Raw genomic sequence first — 25,855 nt, forward strand, 5'->3', positions numbered from 1 at the left:
TTAGTGAGTTATCATTTGTAATTAATATTGCATTACTGCACAACGCAGTTGACACCTATTCTCTAATGCAGAAACATCCCACGTGAGATCTTTGTATAGAGTTAATTTTTCTTGCTTTTTACTCAGTTTTGTTTCATGGACTTTATTCTATGTGCTATATAGAGATATACAAAGCTGTATCAGCAAAGCCCATGCTACAGTGCCTACAGATAATGAATGAAGCCATACGACAGCTGTCTATTCTAATGAAATATGTCACTCTTCTCTTGCATGGACAGGGAATTAACAGGATAATTCCCCTTAAATTAGTCAGTTGTAAATATTATACATTTTCCCCTCTCCTACCTGCTGTACTACTATAGATCCTTGTATTTTTGTGGACATAAGGTCACCGTTAGGCCTGGACAGAAAATATAATTTCCATTTTCTGATAAAAATCAAGCTTTGAGAATTTAACTCTGCCATGAAGACTCTAGGAGTTCCATGCTAGTCCCAAACCTGGATGAAGGAGTAGGGTTGGTCAGATGAGTGACAATGTGCTGACTGTGAAACAACAATACAAATGAAATCTGATGCCAGTACGACTAAATGATAAAAGATGCTGGCTCAGATACTGCCCGGATAAACAGGTTCCATGACAAAGTTGAGCGATCGGGGTTGGGTTGGTAAGTTGCCTACTGCAATAAAATTACAACCAACATATACTATTGGTTGGAACAGGAATGTCTGAATACTGTGGGCAACTGGAAAATTAGAGCTGCTTTGGAAGGAGGTGGACAGATATCAATGTGACATATTTGGATTGGCAGAGATGTGTCGGACGGCATCAGGAGAGATGTACGGTTACAAAGTCATTTCGTTGGGGAACGAAATGAAGCATGAGGCAGGAGGCAGATTCCTTCTTAGCAAAAGAGCTAGAGGAGCATTTTTAGGATACAAACAGGTGACTGCAAGAATGATGGAAGCGAGATTTGAAGCAAAACCATTCAACATCTCGGTCATTCACATGTATGCACCCACATCAGACAATATGGAGGAAGAGATCGAGCTAATCTATAAACACTTGACAAAGATGCTTGAGGAGATACTGAAGAGAGATGTGTTGATCATCGGAGGAGATTAGAACATGAAGGTTGGAACAGATAACGAAGGTTGGGAGAGAGTCATGGGAAGGTTTGGATATGATGAAAGATATTAATGAGACTAGAAAGTACTAGAGTTTGCTACGGAGCACGAGAGGGTGATCTGCAACACAAGATTCCAACAAAAGGACTGTAGGCAGTGGACAAGGCGATTGAAAGATGAGAAGTCCAAGAACATGATACATACAATTTTGATAAGAAGAAGATGGGTAATATCAGCACAGGAGTGCTAAACTTTCCCAGGTTCAGATATAAACTTGGACCACAGTCTAGTGATCATAAACATCAAGATAAAACTCAAGAGAAAGTGTAAGACACAGTTTACGAATAGAAGGGATGTGGCGAGGTTAGGTGAGGAAGACATAGGGAATGCATACAGAGAAGCACTCGAAGAGAGGATTAGGAATGCAGCCACAGAGAAAGACCTAGATAAGAAAGTCGAAGGGATAGCCATGGTGATAGAAGAGGCAATTGAGCAGACTGTTCTGGAAAAAGAGAACATCAATAAGAAGTGGATTACGCTGGAGGCACAGAAGCTGGTCCAAGAGAAGAGAGTGTTGAAGATCAGAAAGGATGTTTCTGATAGGGCAGAACAGCAATACAGGGTGAAATGCAATGAGGTAAGGAAAGTGGCCAGAAAGGGTAAGGCGAAAAGGTAAGAGGAGCAGTGTGAAGACAGAGAGGTATTACAGCGAATGTAAGACCAGGGAGGTGTATAAAATGATTAGGAATATTAACAGGAAGTGGCGGCCAAAGCAGATGGTAATCAAAGGCAAGAACAAAGAGGGGCTCATGATGGACGAGATATTGCACCAATCTATACAAAGCACAGTTGGACCCAAGCATCTCAGAGAGACGATTCAAAGAACTGAAAGAGACCTTTCCACTGAGCATTGAGAATGAGACTGATATTCTGAAGGAGGAAGTAGAAAGAGCAGTGAAATGACTAAAGAACAACAAGAGCCCCGGGAATGATAAGATCATGGGAGAGATGATTAAATATGGCAGAGAAAGTATGATTCAGCAAATGCACTAAAGCTGTGTCTACAAGAGCCCCTTACTTTTGGAAGGGGCATGTTAATGAGTGAGTTCAAAAGATGCTAATGAGGCGCTGCCATGAATATCCAGTGCCTCATTAGCATCTTTTGAACTCACTCATTAACATGCCCCTTCCAAGAGGAAGGGGCTCATGTAGACACAGCTTAACTGTGTAATGTAGCATGAAAAGAAAGGAAGGCACCTAAGGAATAAACAAGATCTGTGCTAGTCACAATAAACAAGAAAGAAAGTGCACTGGAGTGCAAGAATTACAGAATGATTGCCCTAATAAGTCATCTAGGCAAGGTGCTGATGATGATACTGATGGAGAGACTAAGATTGCAGGTAGAAGAACATCTAGCAGATAAGCAAGTGGGGTTCAGGAAAGATGGAAGTACCATACAGCAGATATTGGCACTAAGATTGCTCGCAGAGAAAGCGTGACAAAAGAGAAAGAACATTTACACTTCCTTCATTGATTTTCAGAAGGTATTTGACTGTATAGATAAGAAAGTGACGTGGGCAGTGTTGGAGTCATATGGAGTGGATAGCAGACTGATACGGTTGTTGAAGGATAACAATGACAATGTGGATGCAGCAGTGAGAACATGCAGGAAGTTTGAAAGTTGGTTTAGAATGAGTAGAGGTAAGAGACAAGGAAATCTGCATCACCATGTGTTTTCATCACACATCTTGAGAGAGCAATAGACAAGATCCAGGAAGAGGTATAAGGGATATGTGTACACAGGGTAAGAATTAAAAACTTGAGGTTTGCAGATGATATAGTTATCATTGAGAAAGACGAGGAGAAGCTAGTGAAAAATGGTGCAGGTGCTAAATGAGGAAGGGAAGCTGTACGGACTGATTAAGAATGTAGATAAAACAAAAAACAATGGTACTTGGAGATAAGGAAATCGGAAGAAAAATTGGTGTAGATGGGATTGAACTGGAGAACGTAGAGAAGATCACATGTCTGGGGAGCAACATAACATATGAGCTAGATTGTAAGAAAGAAATGGTGAGATTGAAAGCAATGGATAGGATCTGGAAAAGCAAAATGATTAGCTTAGGAACGAAGCTGAACATTTTGAAAATGTATGTGTTCAGCAGCATGTTGTATAGATATGAGACACGGGTGATAACGAAAGATTCGAAGAGAAGAATATTGGCATTTGAGAGGAGTTGTTATAGAAAGAACCTGAGAATTGGATAGACGCAGAAGGTTGCCAATGAGGAATTACATAGGAAGATACAGCCAAAAGAGAACCTACTGGAGAAGGTTATACAATGGAAGTTACAGCTATTTGGGCATATTTGCATAATGGACGGTTCAAATAGGAGAGGCAGAGCCAAAAGAGAACAGTTGGATGATACAGTTGATTGGTGTAGAGTCAATCTACAGAAACTAAGCCACTCTGCACTGGATGGAGAAAGATGGAAGGAAATAGTGAGAGAGGAATCATGCACCAATGGGCACTGAGCCAATGGTTGTTGATGATGATGATTTGACAATTTATATTTTCTGAACAAGACCAAGACCTTTCTACAGCTTTAAAAAAATGTATGTGAGAAACAGAGACCATACTCAACCACAGAATAGCCAATAGCTCCATGGTTAGCATGCTTACTATGACATAGGAGGCACAGCTTCAAATCTCTGCTTTAAATTAAGCTATTAGTTTTTATAGGGAATATCTTTCCTCCTTCCTCCCCTGGAGAAATGTTCCCAGAAAAAGTTACTTAGAACAACAAAATGTTTCTGTGAAATATTTGAGTTCTGATGAATCTGCACTCTCCAATGACAAAACACTTTGTCAAAAATTTAAAAAAAATAAAAAATGTGCTCTAATCACATTAATTGTGGACTCCTTTGTACAGATGTATGATTCGTCAATTATCACTTGCTTAGCTGAATATATAGTGCAGAATGTACAAATAATTGAAATTAAAAGGGGAAAAATGTTTTCCCATGCATATAGACATGGCAGTTGCCAGCTAAACTGCCCACATTTAACATCTTAGATGAAAAGCATGCCCAGTAGTACCAAACATGAGCACCCCTGCCCTCCCTAGCTAATGGAAAATTTCCATGTATTATTGCAATTAGAAGAGCTTTCGGCTGGGAAGCTAAATGCTGGTATATATCAGTGGTTTTCAACCAGTGTGCCATGGCACACTGGTGTGCCATGAAAACTGTCCAAGTGTTCAGTGAAATTTTCTCAGTGTCTCCTTGCTGTGGCTCTTTGCAAAGCCACTGTGAGGGGAAATGCCAGCCCTTCAGGGCTCTGTTCACACCAGAAGGCAACTGAAATGCTGCTTCCCGACCTGAATGAGCTAGAGGGGAGCCTGCCCACACTCCCTGCTGTGGCAAGGGGAAGGGAGGGAGGGCAGGAGCGTGTTGGAGCTGGGATGTGGTTTAAATGCTGTATCCTGTGTCCAATGGGCTGGCGGGGAGGGGAGCTGCTTTCAGGCCGTGTCTAGATTACAGGGATTTGTCAACAGAAGTTTTTGTCAGAAGATATCAACAGATCGTGGCCAAACTGTCAAGCATGCCCATGTGCTCTATCAACAAAACATCCAACCAGAAGCACAGCAGACATGGCTGCCTGGTGTCCTGGAAGACCTGTCTGTTGACAGAGGGCCCCCCAGAATGTCTAGATCTCTGTTGACAGAGGCATTGTGCCTCCTGGGGAGTGGGATACAGACATTGATAAAAGTGCTGTGTTCTGTTAATTTAGAGCCGATGGAATACCTTGGGAATCTGGACATTCCGTGGGTTTTGTCCATTTTTCCAACAAAACCCTCTAGTATAGACATAGCCTCTGTGGTTACTCATTCACTCAACATCCCTAGCATGACATTGAGTAGATTCTGAAAATGTGTCTGTGCTTGTTGTCTAAGATGGTGCATTCTGTGCTGGATTTGAAACATGAATGAATACCTTTGATCCCTGTTTAGCTTGTTTCATGCAATATACTGCAAACTTCTTTAGTAAGACTCTAACCTTAATAAAAGTAAGTAAATCTGATGTTTATGAGCAATCAGCTGGGCTGAAAAGAGTGAGTGTACCACAGATTTGTTTGTCTCATTGAAATATGCTGCGTTACTGAAAAGCTTGGAAACATCTGGTATATATAATATAGTCAGATAACTAAATGTACTCTAACTGGTTGGATTATTTTAAGTCAGTCCAACAAAAATATCACCTACAGCTCATTGTTCCTTTGATCTACATGAGACTTTTAGGATGATTTCATATACCACCCCACGGTGAAGACAGAGGCATCATTGTAAGAAGAAAGTGCATTGGTAACTAATACACAACACTGCAAATGACAACAAAGACGAGCAAGCTACCTTGTAACTTCCTTTTTTCTTATTTTTCCACTCATCGTGCAGTCTGTTTATTAACATTTCTCAAACAATCATTTTTTTTACAGTCAACGTTGCAATATGATATTTCAGGAAACTGAAATAATGCTGTAAAATGTTTAAAATCTTCTGAACTGCTGTAACTTAATATACATGCACATGCTCTACATCTCTTCCCCTTAAAACATTTTTTAAAGTGAAAAGGGAAAAACTAAACAATCAAAACCTCTACCAAAGACTATCAAAGCCTTGACAATCAACTCACCAGAGTTGGGGTCAGAGTTGCCATCAGCTTCCGTCCTCTTGTCTGGTGAGGCCTGGTCATAGAATTCGTCCTGTGGCTGAACCAGAGGGAGAGGGTGTGAGATCAGGGTTCCACTACCCACAGGCTCATGGTCTCCTAGACCACTGTCACTGCAGCTTTCCTGGGAGCCATCAGGGAGGTGAAACGTAACACGGCGCTGGGACTACAAAGAAGAGCACAGGACATGCTGATTAGTGCTCTTTTTTCTATTCTCTTTCTCATCTTTTTTTTATAGATTAATAGATTTCTGAGGCCCTTTTTTTAACCCCGTACAGCAACCCAGGGAAGAAGGCACGCAGGAGAGTGGAGGTTTAGAAGTTGCCATGAGCTCATTAGTGAAGTAAGCACTTCTGTGTGATTCTTGACATCTTAAATGGACAGCATATAAATCTGGTCTTGAACAACAACCACCTTCAGGAACTACGCTAAGAAAGGCAGGCAACAGAACACTGATGACTGAATCAGTCACTCACGTCAGCACCTTGTGCGAATATATCTAGAACCAAAGTAATAAAAGTCTATTGCTGCAACCACATTGGTTCAAGAAGTACTAGAGACATAATGTGAGTGAAGTAACTTTTTCGTTGATAGCAGAGGAAGGGCTCTGTGTGCCTCATAAGCTTGTCTCTCTCACCAAATAGTTGGTCCAATAAAAGATATAAGTTCACACACCTTCTCTCTATATTTAATGATAGTAACATTTAGTAGCATTTAGAACATAGCTTTAAAATTACAGTGATTAACTAGGATTCACAGAACACATCCGTGGAGTAGCTGATTACTACAACAATTTAACAGAGGAAAGACTAAGGTTAGATGACTTGCTCAATAGAAAAGAGTGAGTCAGAGCCAGAATTAGAAATTATCCCAAATTACAGGATAGGACTAAAGAATTTGACCAACATATTGCACAAGATGTGCTTGAGCAGACTAGGAAACAATCTTGATTTTTAAACTCCATGTTGTACCTCCAACAACCAGCACCCTCTCGTCCAGCAGCATCCATCATCTGGCAGGACCATGGATGCTTCTGGACTGGAGAGCCCAGGGAGTAGAATGACAACTTGCCAGCTGTAAGGAGGGGCCAGAGCCCTGTAGCAGCCCACAGCAGCTAGGGTCAGGGCCAAAGCCCCCACAGCAGCAGTGCAGGGCTGGTGGAGGAAGGGGGCTGGGGAAGAAGTCAAAGCCCAGCAGAGGCTGAAGTTGAGCTCCACACCATCCAGGGACAGAATGTGTCCTGGAAGTGCAGGGCAGACTGGAACCCTGCTGGGGCTGGAGGCCCATGGCATTTTATCTGGCCAAAATCCTCCTGCAGTCCAGTGAACCCAGGTCTGACACCGGAGGTCTATGTATGGGCAGGCCAGAGCCCCACTGCAGCCACAGGTCAGGGCTAGAGTTCTGCACATGGGGCCAGCAGGAACCCCGATGCAGCCCCACTGAGCCCTGGGCTGGGGATGGAGTTCTATGCATGGGGACAGCCAGAATCCCACTGCAGTCCCAGGGACCTGCAGGCCAGAGCTGGAGCCTCGTGCATGATGTTGACAAGAGTCTCAGAACCCAGAGGTCTTCTGAGCCAGGGCTGGCACCAAGCAGCCTGGTGCCAGAGCCTCATGGCAGCCCTGCAGCAGCATGACTGGAACAGTGGGGAGCCCCAAAGCAGGTGGGTAAGGAGGTGGGGGAGGAGCCAAAGCAAGTGCTAAGGGACCTCCCCATGTCTGGCATATTCTCTCATTTAGGATGGGTTAGGTCCCTACCGTGCCAGATGAGAGTGGTACAACCTGTATTTTTAGCGAAGGAGGAAACCAGCATCTGTGAATTGTGACCACAATATGATATAGTAATTCCTCATGAGTCACATAGCTCTTCAAGATGCAAAGCTCCCCTTTTACCAGCTGGTGACTAGGGTATAGCACAAGGTTTTTCATCAAAGCAGTATGATTAAGTGTATCATGAGATAATGTTACATTTTCAAACACTTGCTTGAGAGCCTCCCAAGACAGGAGTTACCTTAAGTCAAGCATATCTTCCCTCAAAGTCTAAATTAGAGTAGTGAACTGTTTGGCAAGATGATATAGGATCCAGGGTAAAACCATAATGTTGGTGCTGAGTTTTGGGATCCTTTATATTCTAATGTCCCAGTCATGGTCTGGCTGAAGTCAATGGCCTTTGCCAATTTGCACCAGCTGCAGACTGAGCTTTCAGTGTTCTACGATTAGGCCAACTTCAACTTCAAACTATACCAGTTAGTTGTCTTACAACTTATTTCCCTGTGTAGTTGATTTTCGGAACACACTGTGTGATCAGCATTGCTAGCAGATACTTTCTTCCCATAAAAATGATCAGAATACATTTCAGTTAGAACCAAATACAGCTTAATACATTTTCTTCCTTTTATCTACACACATCCACATTTGGAGGTCTGCATTTCCAAAACAAGAGGTGATGATGTTAAAATGACTTCTACCAACACACAAAAAATATGTTCTTTGTTAACATTTGTAAAGTAAAAGGGCAGCATATGACAATAGCAACAGTTTGGGGATCTCTAAATTAGAGAACTAATAAAAATCCTTCACTTCGAGACCATATAAAATAGTTAAACATCAGGGTCTGACTCAGCTAAACAGAAGCATCTGCAACATCAAGAGTATTCCAAATGCTGCAAGGTAATAGAGTGAAGAAAACTGTCACCTCATACTAACAGGCACAAGCAATCCATTATGGCTACTTCCAGTCCATCGTCACATCCAGGTGTTATAATAAGAGCATCAGATACATAAGAGTACCTATGGAAATATGGGTCAGGTTTTTTCCTGGCTGATTACTCAGCTGCAGATATATTTCACAATGCATCTTGTAGCATTGACAATGAGAGAATGAGCTCCTTAGCTGACAGCTCAGCTTTTGACGTTGCCCAGTGAAAGAAGAAAGGAGGTAATATTGATTTTAGCTACAGGATTTTCTATGGAACACATCACTGGATCACCTCACAAATATCAGTGGAATTATTCTCATAACTCTGATGCCAGCAAGCATTATCTCCATTTCACAGATGAGGAACCAGGCATATGCCCATGCACAACTTGTGAAAGGTTAATCAGTAAACCTATGGTAGTACCATGAATATAACACAAGCTCACCCCAGTCCTACCATAATTCATAAACCCCAAGACCATCCTTCCTTTCCCTAAAACCAAAAATATGATCCACCTTAAATCATCAGGCTTCCAAAATAAGAAAGTATAGTGAGCTTGCAACATTCCAAACACCTCCACAGGTAACCTTTCTCTCTGTTTGGTCTTCCAAAACATACTGAGCTTTTCCTTGCTGAATCAAGAACTATCATGCTTTTGTTTTGAAGGGAAAGCTTTCCAGAGTATGGTCATATTTCTTTTCCTCACTAAATTAAAACAAACATTGTGCTGTTGGTAGCCAAGGAGCTCTCACTATCATTGTTCGATCTTATCTGTGCAGTCACAAACTACAACATTTCAAGTGCATCTTTCCTCCAGATGGGATCAGTCCTTTCTGAAAAACAAGTTTTATGATCACTGTACAGCACACCTAAACCATCCCGGTTACTGACAGCAAGGCCTTATGATCTCAGTGCAAGTTTTCAGCAGTATTTCCAGCACACAAGTTATACCCCTACTAGCTTGCTAGCACTTTCACTGTTCTAATTACAAAACCTGTTTGCTGAATTGTAAAAGTGAGCTGAGAACACTATCATAATTAAGACTAAACAAGATTGTTGAATATAAATCTCGCCTTTTTCCTCAGATGCCATAAGTATGTGGTCCTAAATTCAGCATAAGCTAAAAAAAATTCAGGAGGAGGGGTGTGAGGGTTTTTAATTGAGGGTGTTTGATTGTTTTTAAACTCATATATCTTCAGATGACAGGAAGAGTTAAACTTCATGGCTTCAAACATTCAGTTTGCATCTAATGTGAATATCCCCACAGTGCACATTTGAGATAAGTTATTCTGTGATGGGATGTTAACAAACACATAAACAATACAAAACAAAACAGAAGAAGGAACCATAGACATCAAACTACTGAGTTCTCAAAAACTGATACTACACACATCTAGTAGCGGCATTCAATGGCTCAAGAAATGGGATACAAAGTGTGACAGTGACTGTCCCATGTAGGGCTCTAGTTCCAATCTATCAGGTCAATATTGATTAAAAGCTTCTCTCATCTGATGGTGACGTATGTGGAATAAAATCATTGTTTTAGTGAAGTCACTAAATACTAGATTTTTATTTTACAACAATCAGTATCCCTTAGCACATTAATTGGCCAACATGACGAGTTTCATCATAGAGACTAAAATAATTTTTCCCTCTTAGGGGCTGTCTTCTTTGGGCATTTCTGCTAAACATTTCACCACTGTTACTACCACAAGTTCAGTGTACAAAAAGAGTTCCAGGCAGCCACTGGCATTTTAGGAAATACCATCTAATTATGCTCAGAAGTTGTCTGCAAATCACAGACGATTAACATGATGGTCAATCCAGTTCAGTGGTACCAATAGTGGAAGGTTTTAGCAAACAACTCCTAATGTAGGTAAGCCTTAGAAGAAGTCTTTCTAAAAGAGTATACTGGATGCCACTGCCTATGCTGTTCCTGGTGTGAGAACAAAGAAGATTATTTTTGTGGCTGTCAACGTATCTCTGGTCGTTAGCACTAAATTCCTTTTTTTAAATATATGAAATTTTAAATAAGTGACTTTTTTCCCACGGAGACTGTATTAATAACCTATACGGTTCTAAATATACATTTTTATTACTTACCATAGCAACTTTGAAACAGTGAGAAATGGCCCAAAAAGGCACTTTGAGAATGTACAAGTATCAAACGTTAATCAGAAGCTTAATTTTTGCAGTGGCTAGGATGAAACGTAAAGCTCTGCATAATAAGTAACCATGTATCATTGGTGAGCAACCTTTTATCATTTTGCAAATTCACTAGAACTGAAAATCATGTATTTCTGACTCACTGATTTGAGGTCAAGTAGCAAAGAATCTACAGATGATCAAGCCATCAAATGAGCCTACAAATCACCAGATCTTGGCAACCCATTTGGAAACTTTTCTGTTCCATAAAATTCTGCTGAACTGAATCCAGATGTTGAAAGTGAAAGTTCATGACAAAGTGGCAGCTATTTTGTGCCACAATATCAATGTAAACATGCTTACGTTTATCACATTTTGAGCATGGTTTAGGGAAATACTACCTAGATGGAGTTACAGTAAACACTCAATTTTATGGACCTTGATTTAGGGGACTTCAGAAACTACAGATGTCTGCCAGCCCTGCGTTGTTCCCCAAGTCCATTTAATTGTGGCCCATAAAATCCTAAATTCTGCCCCCCAACAATTTGGGCAAATGATCTGTAGAAAACAAGATAAAATTCAGTAAGGACAAATGCAATTACTCCATTTAAGAAAGAACCATCAGCTGCAGACAAACAAAATGGGAAATGACTACCTAGGAAGGTGTACTGAAGATAGGAATCTGGGGGTCATAGCAGATCACAAACTAAATACAAGATAAGCTAAATATTAGTCACTGTAGCAAAAAAACAAGCAGGCATGATTTTGGGATGTATTATGAGGAATTTTGTAAGCAGGACACAGAGAAGTAATTCTTCTACTCTACTGTGCACTGATGAGGCCTCAATTGAAGTACTATGTCCAGTGCTGAACATCATAATCCAATACAGATATGGACAAACTGGGGAAAGTCCAGTGAAGAATAAAATAAATGACTTATGAGGGAAGAGTGAAAAATAATTGTTTGTTTAGTGTAGAGAAAATAAAACTGAAAGGGGACAGGATAACAGTTTTCAAGCACACAAAAGGTTGTTACAAATTACTCTCAAACTCTAAAACAAAAAGCATTGAGTTTAAATCGCAGCAAGGACAGTTTAGGCTGGACATTAAGAGGAACTTCCTGTCAGTTTGCTTAAATATTGAAATAAATTGCCTAGGGATGTTGTGGACTCTCCATCATTGGACATTTTTAAGAAGAAGTTAGGCAAACATCGTCAGGGATGGTCTAGATAAGACTTAATCGGGCTCTGAATCCTTTTCTTTGGTCTTCACATCTGAGGATCTGAGGGAGATTCCCAAATCTAAGCCATTCTTTTCAGGTGACAATTCTGAGGAACTTTCCCAAACTGCGAGTTAGTAGAGGACTTTTAATGGAAAATTTCAGAAATTAAACAGGAATAAGTCACCAGGATCAAATTATATTTACCTGAAGAAATTCAAATGTGAAATTGCAGAACTACTAACTGTTGTGTGTAACCTATCATTTAAATCAGTTTTGCCGCGTCTACACTAGCCAAAAACTTCAAAATGGCCATGCAAATGGCCATTTCAAAGTTTACTAATGAAGTGCTGAAATACATATTCAGCGCCTCAGTAGCATGTGGGCGGCCATGGCACTTTGAAATTGGTGCGGCTCACCGCCGCGCGGCTCCTCCAGATGGGGCTCCTTTTCGAAAGGACCCTGGATACTTTGAAGTCCCCTTATTCCTATCTGCTCATAGGAATCAGGGTACTTCAAAGTAGCTGGGGTCCTTTCAAAAAGGAGCCCCATCTGGAGGAGCCGCGGGGCGGTAAGCCGCGTCAATTTCAAAGTGCTGTGGCTGCCCACATGCTAATGAGGCGCTGAATATGTATTTCAGTGCTTCATTAGTAAACTTCAAAATGGCCATTTGCATGGCCATTTTGAAGTTTTTGGCTAGTGTAGACGCGGCCAAACTGATTTAAATGATAGGTTACACACAACAGTTAGTAGTTCTGCAATTTCACATTGGAATTTGCATGGCCATTTTGAAGTTTTTGGCTAGTGTAGACGTAGCCTTTATGTACTAAAAGATTGGAAGATAGCTAATGCTATGCTAATTTTGCAGAAGGGCTCCAGAGTTGATCCCAGCAACTGTAGGCCAGTAAGCCTGACTTGAAGTACAGGCCCAATTGGCTGAAACTACAGTGAAAACAAAATTGTCAGACGCATAGATAAATATAATTTTTTGAGGAAGAATCAGAATGCGTTATTTAAAGAGAAATCATATCTCAATTTACTAGACTTCAACAAGCATGTGGACAAGGGAGATTCAGTGGATATACTGTTGTCAGATTTTTAGAAAGCCTTTGATGAGGTCCCTCACCAAAGGTTCTGAAGTAAACCAAGCTGCCACGGAATGAGAGGAAAGATCCTCTCATGGGCTGGCAACTGTTTAAAACACAAAAAACAAAGGGCAGGTAGAAATGGTAAGATTTAAATCTGGAGCCAGGTAAATAATGGTGTCCCCCAGGTGTGCATTCTGGGACGAGTCCTATTCAACCTATGAATAAAGAATCTGTAGAAAGGGGTAAAAAGTGAGGTGGCAAAATGTGTAAATGATACAAAATTACTCATGATAGTTTAGTCCAAGACAGACTGGGAAGAGATACAACAGCATATATCAAAACTGGGTGACTGGGCAACAAAATGGCAGATGACATTGAATTTTATAAATGACAAGTAATGCACACTGGAAAACATAATCACATATAAAATGAAAGGGGTCTAAATTAACTGCTATTGCTCAAGAAAGAGCTCTTTGAGTCATTGTGGATAGCTCTCTGAAAACATACACTTAATATACAGCACCAGTCAAAAACCAAACAGAATATTGGGAATCATTAAGAAGTAGATAATGAGATTAAAAATATCATATTGCTTCTATATAAATCCAGGGTATGACAACATCTTGAATACTGCATGCTTATATGGTTTCCCCATCCCATAAAAAGATATATTTTTCAGAAAAGAGAAAGAGAAAAACCCAGTTAGGGGTATGGAATGGCTTCCACATGAGGAGAGATTAATAATGCTGGAACTTCTCAGTTTTGAAAAGAGATGACTAAAGTGGTATATGATTGAGATCTATAAAATCATGACTGATGTACAGAAAGTAGATAAGGAAGTGTTATGTACAACACAAGAAACTAGGGCTCAACAAATGAAACTACAGAAGTGGAAAATGTACCCAAAAAGTTACTTTCAGCTGCTTTCACTTCTAGGTACTTGAGTACAATAAAGATATAATGTGTATGTTTGTGCATGTGTGTGCACTTGGCTGTGTGTATTGACTCAAGTAGATTTCCAGAAGGACAATGGTGACTTGTACTTAAATGCATTTTCCCCCCAAAAGCTGTACTTTTATGCAAATAACTTTTGGGGCACTTTTCCCACCTCTGTGAAACTAATAGGCAGCAGGTCTAAAATAAAAGGAAGTGTTCCTTCTAACACCACATAGCCAACCTGTGGAATTCTTTGCCAGAGGATATTATGAAGACCAAGACTATAACAGACTTCAGAAAAGAATTAGATACATTCATGGAGGATAGGTCCATCACTGGTTATTAGCCACGATGGGCAGGGATGGCATCCCTAGTTTACGTTTGCCAGAATCCAGGAACGAACAGCAAATGGATCACTTGATGATTACGTGTGCATTCCCTCTGACACACGTGGCATTGGCTACAGTCAGAAGACATAATACTGGGCTAGATGGTCCTTTGGTCTTACTTACTATGGCTGTTCTTACGGCAAGGAGTGCAAGGGACTGGATCAGGTGACCTCTTAAGGTCCCTTCCAGTCCTATGGTTATATGATTACATTAGTTTCACTGCCACTTATAGTCAGAATTGAAATCTAAGCTCTTCTTCATATATTCAGTCCTAGATAATCAGCAGAGCTGTGGAAAACTCAGCAGTTTACACAGTTCCCTTCAATTCATCCCATTCCTGATGTACACGTACATTTGCGCTGCACGTGTTTGAGTATTAGAAAGACACAAGACTGGAAACTCAACTGAAGCCACCCATGGAAGTCTGCTTTTTTGTTTTGATAGTATATAGACTAGCGCGGCTTTCCCTCTGTTACTATTAAATGTATAAGTGTGTATTCAGAAGTTACAACTTTAGAAAACTAGTAGAAATTTATTCACATTCTTTTTGATTATGTGTTCCAGTCAATGTTATAGCAAATATTTTTATGGTTACGAAAACAAACAAACAAACACCTTGTTACTAAATTACCCATTAAAGGAATATTGTGAAATGCTAATGAAGGACAAGGACATAAGGACTTTAACACAACATGCTATTTCAAAATAGATGGCCACTAAGCATATGGTCAGAAGTCAAAGGCCTAAAAGTATCCCTCATTCAAAGGAAAAGCCCAAATGAATAGAGATATGGCTTCCTTTGTGAAGATACTATAAATCTGGATTCAGGGAAAGGACCTATTTCTTCGAACTGTATGAATTCTAATAGGACACAATAACATAATGGGAAGACCAAGATCTCCAAAGTTGTTATGGATAGCACTGACTTTTCGGAGATTGGCAGTTTAGTACATCTCTACCACCATTTTTGTTGCTCATTCTTTTTTCTTACATAATAAATGGTTAGTTAGTGTGATATACAAATGGCTTCCAGCATTGTCTTTAGCGTAAGATCTGGAGTACCAATGGATCTGGGGCAGGTATCTGGTCCCTTGGGATTCAGAGCTGTGAGTTTTGGTTTTAGTAATCTTTTTTCATAAAGTTCAGTTTGTCTGCATGGCAAAATAGACCGATGTGTCCAAGGGAACTGTTTGTGACTACATGGTAAAACTGGTACAGTGATGCAGCAGTTCACATTTGTTACTAGCTTGGTGAAACAGAATTATAAAACGCACTACAGGTTGAACTGCTCTAATTCAGAACTGTCTCATCCAATAACATCCATAATCCAGCATGATTTTATGTAGCTGGGCAACCACTTATCATGGGTGTGGCCTACTTTCTCACGGTCCCATAATGTTTGTTTCCAGCTACCAGTCCCAGCTGTTAATGTTCTATGCTGTTATTTAGCTGTAATTTACCCCTAAAGAGCCCAGTAAGCAGTGGAAGTGTTGATATTGTTGCTAGACAATACTGACCTCCCTTGGTCCGGCAGATTGTCTCATTTGGCACTGGTCAAGTGCCAGACGAGGGACGTTTAACATGTGCTACTTTGGGGTGGCTGCCTTTGTTTCTGGCAGTCTGTTTGGAGATAAACCCACGCAGTTGTGAGGCAATGCAGCTAGCATCACAAGTATCATCAGTGTTTTCCAATATGTAAGGATTATTCAAGTTATACACTACAAATGCTATTTTGTTCGGGGGAAGGTATTTGAGACTAGTTAGCCAGGGAGCTGATGCTTATCAGAATCTTAAATTACAGCACAGAACAGAAAATCAGCCCAGAGTTAAACTAATTTAGTTGCCTGTTGCTCATCGCGAAAAAAAAAAAATAGAAAAGAGATAGCTGATCTGTGGCTCTTCAAGAATATGAATTTCAGTTTGTTAAAATACTGTATAGAAATAATAGCTATAGCATTTTGTGAATGTCAATAGCAACAACAACAAAATGCTGTTCTTTGAAAATATTCCTAATCTTATTGTTCAGGTGCAGAACAATAAAGCTGTGCTTGCCACAGTATATTACATTTTGATGGTAAATATGTTTCATTTCAAAGCATTAGAACCTATTTAAAAATACATAGAGTCATAGCTTATCATCCCCCCCACCAAATATACAGCTGTCACAGCTTCTTAGACTTTTGTTGCCTTGATGTCATAGGTTCTAATTAAAAAGAAACATATTTGTTGAAGTAGAGTTTAAACAAAACTAGAACTGTTGGCTGCTTTCCAGATCCTGTAGATTGCTATGAGTGTTAAATGTATTGTGCCAAGTACTGCATTTTCAGCAGACAGATTTTGCAAAAATATATCAATACTAGGTTTGCATTTGGACTTTATTCTTAAAAAAAACGCAAAAAAAAAAAAAACCTCACACCTACTATAGTGTTCTTCAGTTAAGGGCATAGATGAATCTTGAAGCCTTTACTGGGGCAAAGCAACTGACTTTAAAGTAGAATTTTGACTTTAATGGGTAGTTTTGCCTAGACAAGAACCTTTGATCATACATCATAACAACACAATAACCTTTTCAGGCTTGATTTTCAGAAGTGCTTAACACTCTCTCCAATGGTCCAGACTTTTGAAGAACTTGAGTGCCTAAATGGAAGCTAATTATCCATTTTGGAAAAGGAAAAATCTCAACAATCAACATTTCCAATTGTTCTCAATAGGCATTTTTAAAAAAACCCTGATCCCTATGGGTAGGTGCCAAAATGTTTTTGGGTGCAGAGCTCTTTTGAGACTATGTGACTCACAAGATATGAAGACAGAGTTAAACTGGTTAATACAATATTTTGTATTACTGTTCTGGGTCTGTGCTTTCCAGAGCTGCAGGACTGCCCACAAAATTAATGCTTTACCCCAGAATGAGTCTTCAGAACATAATCTAATCCCTTTTTGTAAAGCCCTCTCACCTGTATCATTGCAATGTTGTCATGCTGAATGAATATCAAGTATGATATGATGTAGTCTTGTCCTCATTTGTGTCTATAAATGAAATGACTTAAACAATGGTCTTGATTTTCTTTTCAACATAAATGTAAATTAAGGGATCAGACCAGTAAGAGTTAGCAGACCATCCTGCTCAAATGAAGTTGAATTAAGTGGTGTGGAATGCACAACCAGTTATCCCTACTGTGTCCAACCGGGGAACAGATTTTCTTGTACACTGTCACAGATTCCTATTCAAATTCAATCTGGAATATATTTGCATCTGTCCTCTTCCTCATTCCAGGTTTGAATTGGGTTTTTGCTTTGTGAAAATAAAAGGGAAAGAACATTTAAGAAAAACAAGGAAGAGAGAAAGAAAGCAAAGCCAAACTGACAGTTTTTCTGATAATGTGACAGAATTCCTTGATCTACGGAAGCTCAGAAAAAAAAAGAAAAAAGTCGAAAAACAATATATTCTGAATGAGAACAAGGAGCGAACTATCTGGAAGTCACATATTGTACTGATTCTAAAACCCACACATGAATAACAGATAAAATTAGATTAAAAAAACATTCTAGAAGGACTGGAAGAAATGGCAAAGAGAAAGAAGTTGTACATGCGCACTGTTAGAGGAAAATGTTAGATATATGAAAATGATATATGTGCAATGCCTCTATTTCCACTGAGGTTGAATGTGGGGCTCATTTCTATGGACTGGGCCTCTTTGGGTCATATTAGGTTATTGGCTTCTACACGGTCAATGTGCTCCATTGGGAGTTTGTGTACAAAACCCAGCTGATCACCCAGCACAGTTATACCTCTCCCTGTTCAGGTATAATGTCTCTGTCAAAAGTATTTTGTCGACGGAGTGCCCATGTAGACACTATTGTCAACAAACAGGGCTTCTGGTTCATCCAGCAGCCCTATTTCCAGAGCCTTCAGTCAGCCATTCTGTTGAGAGAGGGCTGGGTATTCTAGCGGCTCTCTGTTGACAGAGTGGATTGCTCTTTTGATCTGCCTTTATGTGTAGACGTTATCTGTCAACAGAAGTTTTGTTAGGAAATCCCTTTTTACAGTCATCTCTGTTGAAGGAGGCTTCTCTTGTAGATGTAGCCCTAATGTTCTTGATAGGGCCTAGCCTGTAACTGGAGTAGAAAAGATGAAGGTGATTTGTACTGAAAGAATAATTATACATATAAATAATAATACATAGACCCACAAAAATAGACCAAGGACAATTTTAGTCAGAAATGACAGAAAGGTTTCCAGAGGTCCATTATGTTTAAGTAAGTGGTGTAACAGAACCCAGGGAATTCATGGTTACCTTCTTGACGCTGCTAGCCAAATTCTTCTTCCCACACTCCAGGGCTAGAGATATTTGAAGTATGAATTCTAATTTGATTTTAGAGTTGTGTAATGGGGGGGCGGCCTATTTATTTTTAACTAAAGGCCAAAGAGGTTAGTACATCCACAGGCATATATCTAAATTATTTTCCTCAGGGTGGAAATGGGTTGGATACTGCTTGGAGGCAGGTTTTCTTCAATAATATAAAATGACTCTTCTGAGTTTACAAAATATATTAAAATTCTCCAAAAAGTTCATATACACGTATTGATTTTCACTGGTTAAAAAAACTGTAATGAAATCTTGCAAATCAGAAGACCAGAATTTTTGTTTAATTTCTTTTAAAGAAATCACTCCTACATCTTGACTGTCTCTAGAAGCCTAATATGAATTTTTATGGGCAGATTAAAATATCCTCAGGACGAAGATTTATTTAATTCACTAATCATCTAGATGTACTCCTTCCCCCACTCCCTTCCAAACAGAATTGTAGCACAGTGATAGGCTGGACAGGTTTGCTTCAAGAATGAAGGTTGTGGACTCTCTATCACTGGAGATTTCTTAAGAGAAGATCAGGAAAAAAAAACCAAAAACACCTGTTAGGAGTGCTCTAGATGGTGTTTGGCTGGACTTATGACCTCTTGAGGTTCCTTCCACTTCTATGATTCTGTGTTGGCACCTTTTAAATCAATATCTAGTCAATATTTAATGTCATACATAGCTATTTGCTTGTTCTTGCTGTCCTTTTAATGGGTACTAGATTTCACAAATCTATGGGCATGAAGAGCAATGACTTCCTGTTGTCTGCCCTTGACTATGTGGCTGATATCATTCTTCTATTAGAGACCTGACAGTTTTCACAAGGAACTCCAACAAATAGCAGAGAAATTGGCTAAGACTGGCTTCTATGTTTCACTGTTGATGACAAAGCTGTATAGTCTAGAACTAGGTTCATCTGTGACTCCAGACTCTTTAAATAATGGAACTGTAGAAGCAGTCTTCACCTTTTGCTGTTTGGGTTCTATATTCTCCTGGTCCTCCAAATCTCACATGAAGTTTTGCAGTGAATTGGCATTACAGCATCTGACCTGGGTCATTTACAGTATTATCCTCTCCATACTGCTGTACAGTTGTGAAACATGGACACTTTGCCACTCAGACTTGACCAAAAAAGAAAAAACAACAAAAAGTAAAGGGATTTCCTCTGTTATACAGATGTTTTGGTGTGCCAGTGTACAGCCACTGTTCACTGGTTATATGCTTTTAGGCAACCAATGCCATATTCCAGGTGTTTGTAATATCAGGGATAAAAGTTCCTCCAACCAAGGGCAGAGGCAGCCCAGAGGCAGGGCCATATTATGTGAGTTCATGCGATCTATTCTGACATTGGTCGTTCGACCCATAAAGCCCTTGTGTCTGTAGACATGGACTAAATGGAAAATGATTGCTACAGCCCACTCTTTAGATAACCTTTAAAGAAGAAGAATAAAGCATTCATTAAAAAGTAGCAGCAGTTGCTGAAATTTTCTAAGTTCAATAGGCCATATTCTGTCCCCATGGGAACACTGAAGAACTCCACTAGATTCAGTGAGGTGCATGGAATGTAAGCCAGGACATCATTTGCGTCTTTAATCTTTATATTTTATTTGCAAATGGGAGCATGAAAAATAATTAATGAGCAAGAATGTATCATTATCTGAAGAAGATACATACACTGGATGTTAATTTTTATTATATTTATAATTATAATTACATTCATAGTATCAACACATATTATGGTTATATCTATTTAATTAATTATACTTACAAGTTATAAATGTCATCAACCATAGCTTACTAATAATATTGAGTACACTAATATATGATATGGTCTAATGTCAATAACTATTCTTGATGTGGCATCTTCTTGGCCTGGTTGCTAATTCATCTGCAATACAAATGGTCTCTGTTTATGGTTTAAGTGCTGTCAGTTATTGAAGTACAAATGCAGATTCATGTTGGGCCAGAATGCAGGAAGCTTCCCAGAGATCTTCAGGAAAAAGAAAGCTGATGAAAATCCCTTTAGTATTCTGTTCTGTTAGCTTTCTTTAACACAGTGTATGACCTTGGAAATCAAGCAGGCCACGGCTCTTGAGTAAAGGTAGCAAGCTTGTGTCTGAAGGGAAGTGGCCTTCGCTATATATTATGATTAACCTGAGGTCTTGAACATTTGACTTACAATATTGTTAACTTGAAGAGAGTAAAAAAAAATGTGCTTTAAACTTTTGCTGTATGCTGCTTCAACAACACAAAACCATTTAGCCAGTAAGAACTTCTCTGACACTAGATAGTGAAGCAAATCAGATTAATATTTTTTAAATGAAACAGTTTTTGAAGGGCTGACCATTTAACTGATTCACTATAGGAAATAAGCAGTAGGACTTGAACTGTGAGCTATTTAGTATTTTAGAAACTTATAAAACTGAACTTCAGGAAATACTGTATTATTCCTAGTTAAAACAAACACTAATCTGTACTAAAACAACTTTAATCCTCACAATAAGTCTCAGGATATTTTAATGTTCAAAATGAAGAATCTCAATTCAAGTCTGTTGTAGGGAGAAAAGTACATTAGAACTTTGCCTCCTGAACTACTACTGGGGGATGTAATGGATATCTGTCACTGACAGCTCATTGGGTTACAATTAATTTTGTGTCATCAGTCATGTCTTATCCTGTGAGCATGGGTAGTTGCATCCCCTTTGAGGATAAACCCTTTTACATGCCATGCTTCTCGTCAGAAGCCATACATCTGTTAACACAATGGGTACCATAACTCTCATATTAGACAAATGGATCCACTTGGGAAAGCCAAAAGTGAATATGACTGTGAAAGATAATTTGGTCAACTGAGTATGTATCATGAAATATGTGCTGTGTGCATTGTTTTAATGCAGAAAAAATGTCTTGACTATCCACATCTATTTGTATTACATGCTAGTTAAAATATCTGGCAACCCTTTTGCATCTCTATTGTCTATGTTCCAGTATGCACCTGTGTGGTCCTGAAAAGCTTCTAAGAAGACTACTAAGCTGATTACACCTTCACACTGAACTGTAGTGGACCAGATTTTATATTTTTATTTTTTTTTTAAATTGCTTAAATGGAAATTACAGAGATTGACTAGATATACAGAATGATCTCTTATGATTCTTCACTGTGCAACACAAATGACGGTAAGCAGCAGCTACAAAACATCCCCATCACTTGCTTGTGTTTACATGTGTGCACACAGATATACCCCTCCACACAGATATCTCCTTATTTCAAATCTAAAAAAAGAAAACTAAATCCACAAGAAAAGTTCAGGTCTTCCAGTAGTTGAACTCTCATTTTTCATCTGTCCTTTATTCCAGTACTAGGCTCAGTACACAGTGGAAGAGGCTCGTGCTTGGTACAAGTTCACATTGCAAAAGAAAGACCTGAAGTAAGTGAGGAATATAATCTCTTTGGCTATGTCTAGATTACCGCAATTTGTTGAGAGAAATTTTGGCACAAAACAGGGTTACTACCACAACAATAAACCAGCAAAATCAAATATAATCTCAGTTTGGTCAGCAGGGGAATTAAAATGAGGAGCAATTAAACCAGGGACAGACTTAAATACTATCCTGACAGTCACTTTCATCAAGGAGAACCACTGGGGCTGGGGGGTTAGCCTACCACAGCCAGCCATTCAGTGCCTCTGGGGCCACAGGGTACGTGCCACATGGGGCTCCAACAGTTATTTAAGGGAGCCCAGACTCCAGCTGTCACCATCAGCCCCTTGGGACAGCTGACTGCTTGATCTCAACAACCCTGTCAGTGGGCCTTTTCAAGTCATGTGCTTTGGTACTGTTGATGTGTGTCCAGAGCTCATTTTATGCTTACTAGGTTATATGGTGATAAACTGAACCCAAAAGGGTGAATTGTTAGCTTTGCAGGTGTGTGATGCTATAGAATAAGTTTGGTGGAGACTCAGAGTTGCATCAGCAGCCTCTCAAAACTTCTAATTAGTTCCTCTTGTGATACATTCATTCAAGTACAGGTTGTACCTCCTAAAAATAGCACTTTCTGGTCCAGCGATGAACCTGGTCTGTCATGACCAGGGATGCTCCTGAACCAGAGAGCCAAGGCAGGAGGGCAAGCTGAGCCAGCCTCCCAGCAGCCATGGGAGGGGAGAGCAGCAGGGCCAGGACCAGAGGTGGTGTCCCCTGGTTCCCCCCTGGGGTGTCAGGCTAGAGCATTAGGGAGTCACACAGGGCTGGGGATGAAGTGCTGAGGTTTGGTGTCTCCCGACAGCTGTGGGTACTGAGCAGCAAGGGAGCCGGTGGTGGTACCAAGCTACAGCCAGAGGGCCCAGGAGCTATGGCCAACGTGCAAGAAGCATAGGCCAGGGAGTGGGACCTGGGGGTATTAATCTCCCCTGATCTGGCAAAATCCCTCATTTAGGATCACTCAGGTCCCCAGGGTGATGGACCAGGGATGCACAACCTGTATATACAACTTTAAATGTTCTTGGCACACCTGTGAGCTCTCCATATTGTTTAAAATAAAGCTGGTATGCATCTGCGAAGTGGGTCTTTGCCCATGAAAGTGTATGCTTCAAAAAAAGCTGTTAGTCTATAAGGTGCCACAGGACTTTTCGTTGTTTTTTCTGTTATTTTTAGTGCACCATGGCCTTGGGTCCCATGTGTATGGCAGACCTGATGTGGTCATTCACCGTAGTCTCATTCTAGAGTTATTAACGTTGGGCTGAACTATGGTATTACACAGGTAAACGGTTCTTGGTGCGAGTTTCATGCCAGATTTCACACACAGAGTTTAAACTTAATTAATTCCTATTTGTGTGAGCTAAAACATCGGTTATAGGCAGTGAGAATGCTTATTTTTCTGTCTAATATTTAAAAACTTTCCAGCTGTACTGACCAGCTACCAATGGTAACTTTTGTAATTGCCATTCTTTTATTAACTACTTTGATAAAACAGAAAAATCCTCAATGCAATCTCATTTCTATTTTGTGATAAAATCATATTTTAAATCAAAGAATTAAACTCAAGGGGCAAATACTGAAGTATTTCACACCAAAAACCAAACCAAGTAATACAACTGCACATTATAAATGGTGGAGCACTTTATGTGACTGAGGATACTGCTATAGTACCATGATCCCGTCGGAGAGGCCATGGTAATGAAGCAAGCTGAAGCAAGATAATGAGGCAATGACATACATAGTCAGAGCCTCATTAGCATAATGGCAGTTGTGTGAACAAACTTCGATTTTTCAATTGACAGTGAAGATGGGGGCAGCTTCGAAATAAGCACCCCACTTTGACATCCCCTTACTCTGAACTAGTTCTGTGGGAGTAAGGGAATGTTGAAGCTGGGTGCTTACTTTGAAGCTGCTCCCATCTTCTCTATCAAACTGAAAATCAAAATTTGTTCATGTGGCTGCCATTATGCTTATGTAACACCTACAGACCTGGGTTGCTGGCACCAGGAATAGAACCTGAAAGCATGTGAGCTAAAAGCCAGGTGGGTCTCAGCTGAGGCTGTAGAGCAGAAACTTCACTCACCCTAGATAAAGTCTTGGTACCTCTGGGTACGAAATGCATGAGGCATTGAATATGCATGTCAGCATCTCATTAGCTTGCTTCAAAATGCCCCATTACCACGGCCCCTCCGATGGACCATGGTACTGCAGCAGCAGCCTATGACATTTCACGGTCTTCAAAAGGGACTGAAGACAGAGCAACCAACTTCCAGGGATGTTCACATTCAGTGCCTTTTTTGTGTGTGTCGGGGGGGGTGGGGTAGGGGAAACAAACAAACAAAAAACTAAACTAAACTAAACAACCAACAACAACAACAACAAAAACAAGGAGCCAGTACTCAGCCTGCTACTCTCTCCCCAGGCAACCCCATGGCTCGGACTGCCGAGGTGCTGGTACTCAGTACTGGCAAGTACCAACACAAAACCAGCACTGCTCAGATTCATAAAACCACTGATCTAACCACATGATAGTGGTGGAATGCTCAATTCATGCAATACATGAGATTACTGAGGTTAAGGAAGAGTGGACGTGGCTCTTTTTCACTTCAACATGATTGTTACAATAAACTGGGTATATTCAGAAGAAAATTGCTCCCAGTTGGCCTCATCATTTGAAAGTGAAATATTTCTTATATCAAAAAGAACTCTCATCTGCTACATGTCCTACCCTGACAGATGGAAGAAAATAAGTGATAGTAGTTTTGGACGTAAGGTGTTATCTCTCTATGGAATAAATCATAAAGCTTAATGTCTGTAGAAGCCATCTTAACTCAGGCTTCACAGGTTTACAAAACACACAGCATGAAGCTCAGACTCCTAGCTTGATCTTCAACTTTGACATCACAGATAGGGACATTTGAATGATTTTTTTATAGAGCCTGTAGGTAGAGTGATAACTGATCAAATATGACTGTTAACCATTGTGTACTTCAGAAGACTCATAAAAGTTGAAATGTTTTTTTATCACATGAGCACTAGCACATGTTCTCTTTTATTCCTAAAATGCAACTTTGTTTCATCAACCTCCAGATTATCAACACAAGTTTTTAATGATGCAGAAAAGCTTGAGCCTTCCCCAACACCTGAAAATCCAGGAAAGCATACAGCTGATGAGCCACTTTCAAATCTGACCTAAGAAGACAGAATTTGGTTGACTACAGTTAAATACAGTCTGTTGGCACCAGGAGAAATATGCCTTCAAACAAATAAACAAACAAAATCAGAGAGAGAGAAAGAGAGAGAGACACACACACATAAATATATGCTAGATGCCTGACCCACAATCTGTTGAAATCCATTTTTTTTTAAAGAGAGAGACAAAAAAAAAACCTCATTGATTTCAGTGGGCTCTGGATAAGGCTCATTATCACTTTGTCCATTAATATGAAAGACTGAAAAGGCTCATGTTTTTATGGATAGCTAGTAATAAAGCATCTACACTACAGCTACACTTGCATTCCTCTTTCAAAAGAGGAATGCAAATGAGGGAAACTGAAAATGCAAATGAGGCACTTATTTACATATATTTGCAGCATTTGCTTAACATTTTGTTTCAGGAAGAAGGATTCTTTCAAAGATGGGGTTTATTTTCTAAAGAATCCTGTCTACGGTGCTTTTTTTTCTTTTTCTTCCTAAAG

General features: G+C 39.8%; 1 protein-coding gene across 4 annotated transcripts in view; it reads right to left on the reverse strand.

Annotated features, from left to right (window-relative positions):
- Nucleotides 1-25,855, reverse strand: part of PCDH9 (protocadherin 9) — a 1,024,529-nt gene that overhangs the window by 361,245 nt on the left and 637,429 nt on the right. For 3 of the 4 annotated variants that reach the window (XM_074982856.1, XM_074982857.1, XM_074982859.1), the window contains exon 4: nt 5,818-6,019. In XM_074982856.1, the coding sequence (XP_074838957.1) occupies nt 5,818-6,019 (202 nt within the window). The remainder of the gene's footprint in view (nt 1-5,817; nt 6,020-25,855) is intronic. The other variant, XM_074982858.1, reaches the window with a different exon arrangement.

The sequence above is a fragment of the Carettochelys insculpta genome, chromosome 1, assembly GCF_033958435.1.
Source record: "Carettochelys insculpta isolate YL-2023 chromosome 1, ASM3395843v1, whole genome shotgun sequence".
NCBI classification, from domain to species: Eukaryota; Metazoa; Chordata; order Testudines; family Carettochelyidae; genus Carettochelys; species Carettochelys insculpta.